Source organism: Heterodontus francisci, chromosome 18, assembly GCF_036365525.1.
Source record: "Heterodontus francisci isolate sHetFra1 chromosome 18, sHetFra1.hap1, whole genome shotgun sequence".
Classification (NCBI taxonomy): Eukaryota; Metazoa; Chordata; class Chondrichthyes; order Heterodontiformes; family Heterodontidae; genus Heterodontus; species Heterodontus francisci.
The window spans coordinates 88,687,646-88,699,871 of record NC_090388.1 but is presented as its reverse complement, the minus strand read 5'-3'; the positions used below and the strand labels follow the sequence as shown (position 1 = coordinate 88,699,871).

The window sequence follows — 12,226 nt, the reverse complement described above, 5'->3', positions numbered from 1 at the left end:
CATGAGATCGGAAGCTCATCTCTGGGTTTAATCTCAGACTGTTGCCAGGGAGGGGGATGGAGTTGGTAGCGAGGGAACGGAGTTTGGAGCGGGGACTGAAAACAATGGCTTTAATCTTTTCAGTGTTTAATTGGGGAACATTTTTTCTCATCCAGTACTGGATGTCAGATAAAGAGTCTGATAATTTGGCAACAGTGGAGGAATCGAGAGAAGTGATGGTGAGATAGAGCTGAGTGTCGTCAGTGAACATGTGAAAACTAGTGCTGTGCTTTTGGATGATGTCACCAAGGGACAGTATGTAAATGAGAACTAGGAGGGGACCAAGGATAGATCCTCGGGGGACACCAGAAGTAACGGTGTGGGAGCAGGAAGAGAAGCCGTTGCAAGTGACTCTCATGCTATGGCTAGATAGATAAGAATGGAACCAGGTGAGAGCAGTCCCACCCAGCTGGACAACAGTGGAGAGGCATTGGAAGAGGATGGAGTGGTCAACCGTGTCAAAGGCTGTAGACAGGTTGAGAAGGACGAGGAGGGAAAGTTTACCTTTGTCACAAGTCACACAGGATGTAATTTGTGACTTGAATAGAGCTGTTTCGGTACTGTGGGAGGGTCAGAAACATGATTGGAGGGATCTCTAACCTCCCTTTCCCTCCCAAAGTTCTTGAATGTGTTTCTGCCTCCCAAATCCACCCCCATCTTTCCTGGAAATCCATGTACCATTTTTCCCTGATTTGACCTTATTCACTGATACACTCTTACTGATAAACTCCCTGTCCCTTCCTGTCCCACTCTGCATATCTTTACCCAAATCGCTACACTGCTCTGTAGCCTTGACGTTTCTCTTTAGAGTTAGACTATTCCCCTCATGTGAACTCTCTCCCACCCTCACCCACTACTCTTTTTAGTTTAAAGTGCTATCCACAGCCCTTGTTATATGATTTGCCAGGACACTGATTCCTGCTCAGTTTAAGTAGAGCCTGTCCCAAACGAACAGCTCCCTCTTTCCCCAGTTCTGGTTCCAGCGCCCCATGTATCCAAACCCCCACCTCCAACATCATTTTTTGAGTCATGCATTCAACTCTCTGATCTTTTGACCCTATGCCAAATTGCACGTGGCTCAGGTAGTAATCTGGAGATTATGATCTTTGAGGTCCTATTTATTAATTTGGGCACTTGTTCTTCAAACTTCTTCATCAGAAGCTCATTCCTCGCTCTGCGCTTGATATTGATTTCTATGTGGATCACAACAACTGGATCCTCCCTCGCCCACTCCAAGTTCTTCTCCAGCTGTGAAGAGATGTTTTTAACCCTGGCACTGGGTGGGCAACACCGCCTTTGGAACTCTCGGTCACAGCTGCAGAGAACAGTATCCATCCCCCTGACTGTATTGCCCCGATCACTTCCACATTCCTTTTCCCTCCCCCCACTTAATCGCCTCCTGTACCATGGTGCTGTGGCCAGTTTGCCATCATCCACAAAGGCAGCAAGAACCTCGTACCCTGTTGGATACGGGCAAAGGCTGAGGTTCCTCTAGCACTGCACCAGAGTCTTCTTACCTGCCCTACTCGCAGTCACATCCTCCTGTCCCTGAAAGACCTGTACCAATTCCTAACCTAAGGGGTAGTGACTGCCTCCTGGAACAAAGTGTCCAGGTAACTCATCCCCTGCAATATCTGCAGCTCGGACTCCAGCTCAATAACTCTGAGTGAAAGTTGCTGGAGCTGCAAACACTTAGAGCAGATGTTATTGCCCAGGATCATGACACAACACCTGCCCCGCCAACCCTATAGAACCTTTTATTTATTGAAATAAAGTTACATAAAAGATCTACTTAGCTTATAGTTTTTAGTCTTTTAACTAATTATTTGATCAAATTCAAGTTTTAGGTAGGTTAATATTTTTCACTATAGGTATTGGAGGGAAAAAGGAGCATGTCCATCTCCTTCGACAACAAATTCCACTCTCAGCAAATTCCCAACATTTACATTCCATTTGCAATGTACTCTGTCGAACCCTGTGATATACATCCCACCCGAAACAGAAGCATGGCCTGTGATATACATCACATCCTATACAGAAGCATGGCCTGTGATATACATCCCGTCCTATACAGGAGCATGGCCTGTGATATACATCACATCCTATACAGGAGCATGGCCTGTGATATACATCACATCCTATACAGAAGCATGGCCTGTGATATACATCCCGTCCTATACAGAAGCATGGCCTGTGATATACATCCCATCCTATACAGAAGCATGGCCTGTGATATACATCCCGTCCTATACAGGAGCATGGCCTGTGATATACATCACATCCTATACAGGAGCATGGCCTGTGATATACATCACATCCTATACAGGAGCATGGCCTGTGATAAACATCCCATCCTATACAGGAGCATGGCTTGTGATATACATCCCGTCCTATACAGGAGCATGGCCTGTGATATACATCCCATCCTATACAGGAGCATGGCCTGTGATAAACATCCCATCCTATACAGGAGCATTGCCTGTGATATACATCCCACCCTATACAGCAGCATTGTCTGTGATATACATTCCATCCTATACAGGAGCATTGCCTGTGATTATACATCAATTCCTATACAGGAGCATTGCCTGTGATATACATCCCATCCTATACAGGAGCATGGCCTGTGATATACATTCCATCCTATACAGGAGCATGACCTGTGATATACATCCCATCCTATACAGGAGCATGACCTGTGATATACATCACATCCTATACAGGAGCATGACCTGTGATATACATCACATCCTATACAGGAGCATGGCCTGTGATATACATCCCATCCTATACAGGAGCATGATCTGTGATATACATCACATCCTATACAGGAGGATGGCCAGTGATATACATCCCATCCTATACAGGAGCATTGTCTGTGATATACATCCCATCCTATTCAGGAACATGGCATGTGATATACATCCCATCCTCTACAACAGCATGGCCTGTGATATACATCCCATCCTATACAGGAGCAAGGACTGTCATATAGATCCCATCCTCTACAGAAACATGGCCTGTGATATACATCCAATCCTCTACAGGAACATGGCATGTGATATACATCCCATCCTATACAGGGGCATGGCCTGTGATATACATCTTATCCTATACAGGAACATGGCATGTGATATACATCCCACCCCTGTACAGGATCGTGGCCTGTGATATACATCCCATCCTGGACAGCAGCATGGTCTGTGATATACATCCCATCCTATACATGAGCATGGCCTGTGATATACATCACATCCTATACAGGAGCATGGCCTGTGATATACATCTTATCCTATTCAGGAACATGGCATGTGATATACATCCCACCCTATACAGGGGCATGGCCTGTGATATACATCCCATCCTATACAGGAGCATGGCCTGTGATATACATCCCACCCTATACAGGGGCATGGCCTGTGATATACATCCCACCCTATACAGGGGCAATGCCTGTGATATACATCCCATCCTATACAGGTGTATGGCCTGTGATATACATCCCATCCTATACAGGTGCATGGCCTGTGATATACATCCCATCCTATACAGGAGCATGGTTTACAAAGTTTTGAGCAGCATGGACAGAGTGGATAGTCAGAAGCTTTTTCCCAGGGTGGAAGAGTCAGTTACTAGGGGACATAGGTTTAAGGTGCGACGGGCAAAGTTTAGAGGGGATGTGTGAGGCAAGTTTTTTTTACACAGAGGGTGGAGTGCCTGGGAATAGCTGCCAGGGGAGGTGGTGGAAGCAGATACGATCGCGACGTTTAAGAGACATCTTGACAAATATATGAATAGGAAGGGAATTGAGGGATACGGTCCCCGGAAGTGCAGAAGGTGTTTGTTTCGGCAGGCATCAAGATCGGCGCAGGCTTGGAGGGCCGAATGGCCTGTTCCTGTGCTGTACTGTTCTTTGTTCTTTGTTCTATACAGGAGCATGGCCTGTGATATATATTCCATCCTCTCCAAGAGCATGGCCTGTGATATACATCCCACCCCATACAGGAGCATGACCTGTGATATACATCCCACCCCATACAGGAGCATGGCCTGTGATATACATCACACCCCATACAGGAGCATGACCTGTGATATACATCCCACCCCATACAGGAGCATGGCCTGTGATATACATCCCACCCCATACAGGAGCATGGCCTGTGATATACATCCCATCCTATACAGGAGCATGGCCTGTGATATACATTCCATCCTATACAGGAGCATGGCCTGTGAAAGAGATTCCATCCTATACAGGAGCATTGCCTGTGATATACATCCCATCCTATACAGGAGCATGGCCTGTGATATACATTCCATCCTCTCCAAGAGCATGGCCTGTGATATACATCCCACCCCATACAGGAGCATGGCCTGTGATATACATTCCATCCTCTCCAAGAGCATGGCCTGTGATATACATCCCAACCTATACAGGAGCATGGCCTGTGATATACATCACATCCTATACAGGATAATGGCCTGTAATATACATGCCACAGTCAGGCTGATGGGGACTATTTCATTAACAGGTGACGTGGAATGATGTCATGAAGACCTTTGGGAGCCATGGCTCTAGTTGGTGAGTATTTTATTCCATATTGATACATCAGGTGTTTGCACTGTTCCTCTCAGTTATTGATCAAGCCTATGGTCATTCCTACTCCTAAGCTGCTGCACCCCAGTAACCAGGCTAGGTTCAAAGGGGAGAGTCAGTGCATGTTCAGTAATAAACAGATTTCATGTTTGTCAGGATCCTTTCCCGGTTTATTTACCACATCCCTGATTTAGGCTGATTTTCTGGATGTAATCAAGTGCATGAATGGGTTACACATTTCCACCTGGCTTGTGTCCCACCAATTTTTCCATGTGGTTTTGCACAGACCCCTGAAGTGCACAGCGGTTTGCCATTCACAATTAGCCCCTGGTGATGTTACTTTGAGGTTTGTACTGGTGTTGTTCCCAGTCATCCAGCTGCCCATATAAAGTACACTGGAAGAGCCTCCAGGAGCATTTCCAGCCATTCTGGGCCATGTAGTCATTCCTATGTCTAATTGGTCAGGAGACTTAGAGACCAGCATTCTGGTGCATTTTTTTTGTTCATACAAACTACTGGGATAGTAGGTTTCCCAATGGGAATTTCACCTTCTCTGTTTTGGAGGAACATGTGTTGCAATGGGGGAATGTGTTGGGATGAGTGCTCGAGCTGCACCAGCGGTAGGCTACACCCACCTGAATGTCGCTTGTCTCTCTCACTTACAGACAGGAGCTCCTACCAGACAGTGACCACAGACATAGCTACCAAGGCTTAGGGTCAAAAGAGGCAGAAGCTAAGCTCTGCCACATGCTGCAAGGATACCTGCAGATATCATACAGCATAGGGCTGGCACTGCCAGTGGCAGCAGTGGTGTGCTATGCCCTCTAGTGCTCTTTCTTTTCTCCTTCCAGGTGTGCTACAGAACTGTTCTGTGAGAAGGGGGTCCCTTGAATGGGAAACAGTGCCACCCTCCTCACCATCAGGGCCCCTAGCCACTCCTTACCTCAGGAAGGATGTTCTTGCCGTAGTGGGAGTGCAATGAAGGTTCACCAGACTGATTCCTGGGATGGCGGGACTGTCCTGTGAGGAAAGATTGAGGTTGTAATGGTGGGTGATTTTAACTTCCCCAATATTGACTGGGACTCACTTAGTGCGAGGGGCTTGGATGGGGCAGAATTTGTGAGGAGCATCCAGGAGGGCTTCTTGAAACAGTATGTAGATAGTCCAACGAGGGATGGGGCCATTCTGGATCTGGTATTGGGGAATGAGCCCGGCCAGGTGGTTGAAGTTTCAGTGGGGGAGCATTTCAGGAGCAGTGACCATAATTCCATAAGTTTTAAGGTAGTTGTGGATAAGGATAAGAGTAGTCTTCGGGTAAAGGTGCTAAATTGGGGGAAGGCTAATTATAACAATATTAGGCAGGAACTGAAGAATTTAGATTGGGGGCGGCTGTTTGAGGGTAAATCAACATCTGACATGTGGGAGTCTTTCAAACGTCAGCTGATTAGAATCCAGGACCAGCATGTTCCTGTGAGGAAGAAAGACAAGTTTGGCAAGTTTCGGGAAGCTTGGATAACACGGGATATTGTGAGCCTAGTCAAAAAGAAAAAGGAAGCATTTGTAAGGGCTGGAAGGCTAGGAACAGATGAAGCTTGAGGAATATAAAGACAGTAGGAAGGAACTTAAGCAAGGACTCAGGAGGGCTAAAAGGGGTCATGAAAAGTCATTGGCAAACAGGATTAAGGAAAATCCCAAGGCTTTTTATACATATATAAAGAGCAAGAGGGTAACCAGGGAAAGGGTTGGCCCCCTCAAGGACAGAGACGGGAATCTATGCGTGGAGCCAGAGGAAATGGGCGAGGTGCTAAATGAGTACTTTGCATCAGTATTCACCAAGGAGAAGGACTTGGTGGATGGTGAGCCTAGGGAAGGGAGTGCAGATAGTCTCAGTCATCTCATTATCAAAAAGGAGGAGGTGTTGGGTGTCTTGCAAAGCATTAAGGTAGATAAGTCCCCAGGCCCTGATGGGATCTACCCTAGAATACTGAGGGAGGCGAGGGAAGAAATTGCTGGGGCCTTGACAGAAATCTTTGCATCCTCATTGGCTACAGGTGAGGTCCCAGAGGACTGGAGAATAGCCAATGTTGTTCCTTTGTTTAAGAAGGGTGGCAAGGATAATCCAGGAAATTATAGGCCGGTGAGCCTTGCGTCAGTGGTCGGGAAACTATTAGAGAGGTTTCTTCGGGACAGGATTTACTCCCATTTAGAAACAAACGAACTTATTAGCGAGAGACAGCATGGTTTTGTGAAGGGGAGGTCGTGTCTTACTAATTTGATTGAGTTTTTTGAGGAAGTGACGAAGATGATTGATGAGGGAAGGGCAGTGGATGTTGTCTATATGGACTTTAGTGAAGCCTTTGACAAGGTCCCGCATGGCAGACTGGTACAAAAGGTGAAGTCACACGGGATCAGAGGTGAGCTGGCAAGCTGGATACAGAACTGGCTCAGTCACAGAAGACAGAGGGTAACAGTGGATGGGTGTTTTTCTGAATGGAGGGATGTGACGAGTGGTGTTCCGCAGGGATCAGTGCTGGGACCTTTGCTGTTTGTAGTATATATAAATGATTTGGAGGAAAATGTAGCTGGTCTGATTAGTAAGTTTGCGGACGACACAAAGGTTGGTGGAGTTGCGGATAATTAGATTAGATTAGATTAGAGATACAGCACTGAAACAGGCCCTTCGGCCCACCGAGTCTGTGCCGACCAGCAACCACCCATTTATACTAATCCTACACTAATCCCATATTCCTACCAAACATCCCCATCTGTCCCTATATTTCCCTACCACCTACCTATACTAGTGACAATTTATAATGGCCAATTTACCTACCAACCTGCAAGTCTTTTGGCTTGTGGGAGGAAACCGGAGCACCCGGAGAAAACCCACGCAGACACAGGGAGAACTTGCAAACTCCACACAGGTAGTGCCCAGAATCGAACCCGGGTCCCTGGAGCTGTGAGGCTGCAGTGCTAACCACTGCGCCACTGTGCCGCCCAAATGATGAGGATTGTCAGAGGATACAGCAGGATATAGATCGGTTGGAGACTTGGGCGGAGAAATGGCAGATGGAGTTTAATCTGGACAAATGTGAGATAATGCATTTTGGAAGGTCTAATGCAGGTGGGAGGTATACAGTAAATGGCAGAACCCTTAGGAGTATTGACAGGCAGAGAGATCTGGGCGTACAGGTCCACAGGTCACTGAAAGTGGCAACGCAGGTGGATAAGGTAGTCAAGAAGGCATACGGCATGCTTGCCTTCATTGGTCGGGGCATAGAGTATAAAAATTGGCAAGTCATGTTGCAGCTGTACAGAACCTTAGTTAGGCCACACTTAGAATATTGCGTGCAATTCTGGTCACCGCACTACCAGAAGGACGTGGAGGCTTTGGAGAGGGTACAGAGGAGGTTTACCAGGATGTTGCCTGGTCTGGAGGGCATTAGCTATGAGGAGAGGTTGGAAAAACTCGGATTGTTTTCACTGGAACGACGGAGGTGGAGGGGCAACATGATAGAGGTTTACAAAGTTATGAGTGGCATGGACAGAGTGGATAGTCAGAAGCTTTTTCCCAGGGTGGAAGAGTCAGTTACTAGGGGACATAAGTTTAAGGTGCGAGGGGCAAAGTTTAGAGGGGATGTGCGAGGCAAGTTTTTTACACAGAGGGTGGTGAGTGCCTGGAACTTGCTGCCAGGGGAGGTGGTGGAAGCAGATAAGATAGCAACGTTTAAAAGACATCTTGACAAATACATGAATAGGAAGGGAATAGAGGGATATGGGCCCCGGAAGTGTAGAAGGTGTTAGTTTCGGCAGGCATCAAGATCGGCGCAGGCTTGGAGGGCCGAATGGCCTGTTCCTGTGCTGTACTGTTCTTTGTTCTTTGTTGAGACTGGGCCTGTATTCTCTAGAGTTTCAAAGAATGAGAGGTGATCTCATTGAAAAATACAAAATTCTTACAGGGCGTGACAGGGTAGATACAGGAAGGATGTTTCCCCTGGCTGGGGAGTCTAGAACCAGAGGACCCAGTCTCAGAGTAAGAGGTAGGATATTTAGAATTGAGATGAGGAATTTCTTCATTCAGACGTGGTGAACCAGTGGAATTCTCTACCCAGGAGGGCTGTGGAGGCTCAGTCGTTGAGTATGTTCAAGACTGAGATCAATAGATTTCTAGATATTAAAGATATCAAGGGATATGGGAATAGTGTGGAAAATGGCATTGAGATAGATCAACCATGATCCAGTTAAATGGCAGAGCTGGCTCGAGGGACTGAATGGCCTACTCATGGTCTACTCCTATATATAAAAGCATCATTCTGCTCTCTCTCTACCTCTCTTTCCCCCCCCACCAACCCCAGCCCCCGCCTCTATTTTTGTTTATATTCATTCATGGGATGTGAGCGTCACTGGCTAGGCCAGCATTTATTGCCCAACCCCTAATTGCCCTTGAGAAGGTGGTGGTGAGCTGCCTTCTTGAACCACTGCAGTCCATGTGGGGTAGGTACACCCACAGTGCTGTTAGGAAGGGAGTTCCAGGATTTTGACCCAGCGACAGTGAAGGAACGGCGATATAGTTCCAAGTCAGGATGGTGTGTGACTTGGACAGGAACTTGCAGGTGGTGATGTTCCCATGTATTTGCTGCCCTTGTCCTTCTAGTTGGTAGAGGTCGTGGATTTGGAAGGTGCTGTCTGAGGAACCTTGGTGCATTGCTGCAGTGCATCTTGTAGATGGTACACACTGCTGCCACTGTGTGTCGGTGGTGGAGGGAGTGAATGTTTGTAGATGGGGTGCCAATCAAGCGGGCTGCTTTGTCCTGGATGGTATCGAGCTTCTTGAGTGTTGTTGGAGCTGCACCCATCCAGGCAAGTGGAGAGTATTCCATCACACTCCTGACTTGTGCCTTGTAGATGGTGGACAGGCTTTGGGGAGTCAGGAGGTGAGTTTCTTGCCTCAGGATTCCTAGCCTCTGATCTGCTCTTGTAGCCAAAGTATTTAATTGGCTACTCCAGTTCAGTTTCTGGTCAATGGTAGCCCCTAGGATGTTGATAGTGGGGGATTCAGCGATGGTCATGCCATTGAATGTCAAGGGGAGATGGTTAGATTCTCTCTTGTTAGAGATGGTCATTGCCTGGCACTTGTGTGGCGCGAATGTTATTTGCCACTTATCAGTCCAAGCCTGGATATTGTCCAGGTCTTGCATTTCTACACGGACTGCTTCAGTATCTGAGGAGTTGCGAATGGTGCTGAACATTGTGCAATCATCAGTGAACATCCCCACTTCTAACCTTATGATTCAAGGAAGGTCATTGATGAAGCAGCTGAAGATGGTTGGGCCTAGGACACTACCCTGAGGAACTCCTGCAGTGATGTCCTGGAGCTCAGATGGTTGACCTCCAACAACCATAGCCATCTTCCTTTGCGCTAGGTATGACTCCAACCATCAGAGAGTTTTCCCCCTGATTCCCATTGACCTCAGTTTTGCTAGGGCTCCTTGATGCCATACTCGGTCAAATGCTGCCTTGCTGTCAAGGGCAGTCACTCTTACCTCACCTCTTTTGTCCATGTTTGAACCAAGGCTGTAATGAGGTCAGGAGCTGAGTGGCCCTGGCGGAACCCAAACTGAGCATCACTGAGCAGGTTATTGCTAAGCAAGTGCCGCTTGATGGCACTGTTGATGACACCTTCCATCACTTTGCTGATGATTGAGAGTAGACTGATGGGGCGGTAATTGGCCGGGTTGGACTTGTCCTGCTTTTTGTGTACAGGACATACCTGGGCAATTTTCCACATTGCCGGGTAGATGCCAGTGTTGTAGCTGTGCTGGAACATCTTGGCTAGGGATGCGGCAAGTTCTGGAGCACAGATCATCAGTACTATTGTCGGAATATTGTCAGGACCCATAGCCTTTGCAGTATCCAGTGCCTTCAGTCGTTTCTTGATATCACGTGGAATGAATCGAATTGGCTGAGGTCTGGCATCTGTAATGCTGGGGACTTCAGGAGGGGGCCGAGATGGATCATCAACTCAGCACTTCTGGCTGAAGATTGTTGCAAATGCTTCAGCCTTATCTTTCGCACTGAAGTGCTGGGCTCCCCCATCGTTGAGGATTGGGCTATTTGTGGAGCCACCTCCTCCAGTTAGTTGTTTAATTGTCCACCACCATTCATGACTGGATGTGGCAGGACTGCAGAGCTTAGATCTGATCTGTTGGTTATGGGATCGCTTAGCTCTGTCTATTGCATGCTGCTTATGCAGTTTGGCATGCAAGTAGTCCTGGGTTGTAGATTCACCAGGTTGACACCTCATTTTGAGGGATGCCTGGTGCTGCTCCTGGCATGCCCTCTTGCACTCTTCATTGAACCAGGGTTGGTCTCTTGGCTTGATGGTAATGGTAGAGTGGGGGATATGCCGGGCCATGAGGTTACAGATTGTGGTTGTGTACAATTATACATCATAGATCCCCTCTAACTTACAAGTACTTTTAAATTAGATCTAATAAGTGGACCTACTGCCATTGCCCACTCAGGGTGTTTCATAGTCTAGTCTAAGCCTGGCCTAGTTCCACATGCTGTGTGGTGAGTTGTTCAGGACTGCCCTGCAGTAATGTTTGTTATCGTTCTATTCCTGCAGGGATGAGACTGCATATATGCTGTTGTACAAGAGAGTGGAGCAGGAGAGGACTACGCACTGTTCTGCGCGTGGACAATAAAGGGATGAGGCATCACTTCCCTCAAACTGATGGATTGTGAACAACACAGCTTCCTGTTCAGGGTTCAAGCATTTCTGATTTCTATAGGGATCTCCTTCTACAACAATTTTCATTTATATAGCGGATTCAACCTAGTAAAACATCCCAAACAAAATTTGACACCGAGTCACATAATGTGATGTTAGGACAAGTGACTAAAAGCTTGGTCAAAGAGGTAAGTGCCTTAAAGTAGGAAAGAAAGGGAATTCTAGAGCATGGCTCTTGTCAGCTGAAGGCATGGTAACCAATAGTGGAATGATTAAAATTGGGGATGCTCGAGATGCTGGAATTAGAGGAGCTCAGATATCTGGGAGGGTTGTGTCGAGAGGAGATTACAGAGATAGGGAGGGGTGAAGGAGAGGGATTTGCAAAAGAGGATGAATATTTTAAAACTGAGGCATTGTCGGAGTCAATGTAGGGCAGCAAGCACAGGAGTGATGGCTGAATGAGACATGCAGCGAGTTATGCACTGGGATAGAGGGACCTGGGGGCTCATGTGCATAGATCTTTGAAGGTGACAAGACATATTGAGACAGTAGTTAGCAAAGCATAAGGGATCCAGAGCTTCATAAACAGAGATATTGAGTACAAAAGCAGAGAAGTTATGCTGAACCTATGTAAAGCTTTGGTTACGTCCCAACTGCAGTATTGCGCCCAGTTCTCGTCACCACATTTTAGGAAAGATGTTATAGAGTCATTTACAGCACAGAAGGAGGCCATTTGGCCCATCAAATGTGGAACACGGACTCGTCCAGGCCGCAGAAAGTACAGGTGGCCTGGGAGTCCGTGAACCTACTTAAAAGCCTATTGCACGGGACTGCTCTGTGCAGCACCCTCCACCCCAGGT

At 47.2% G+C, this 12,226-nt stretch overlaps 1 protein-coding gene across 6 annotated transcripts in view; it reads left to right on the top strand.

Annotated features, from left to right (window-relative positions):
* Positions 1-11,350, top strand: part of LOC137379762 (ubl carboxyl-terminal hydrolase 18-like) — a 287,737-nt gene extending 276,387 nt beyond the window's left edge. For 5 of the 6 annotated variants that reach the window (XM_068051108.1, XM_068051106.1, XM_068051105.1 and 2 more), the window contains 2 exons: positions 4,572-4,621; positions 11,262-11,350. In XM_068051108.1, the coding sequence (XP_067907209.1) occupies positions 4,572-4,621; positions 11,262-11,340 (129 nt within the window). In that variant the 3' untranslated portion in view covers positions 11,341-11,350. The remainder of the gene's footprint in view (positions 1-4,571; positions 4,622-11,261) is intronic. The other variant, XM_068051109.1, reaches the window with a different exon arrangement.
* The last annotated feature ends 876 nt before the right edge of the window (positions 11,351-12,226 follow it).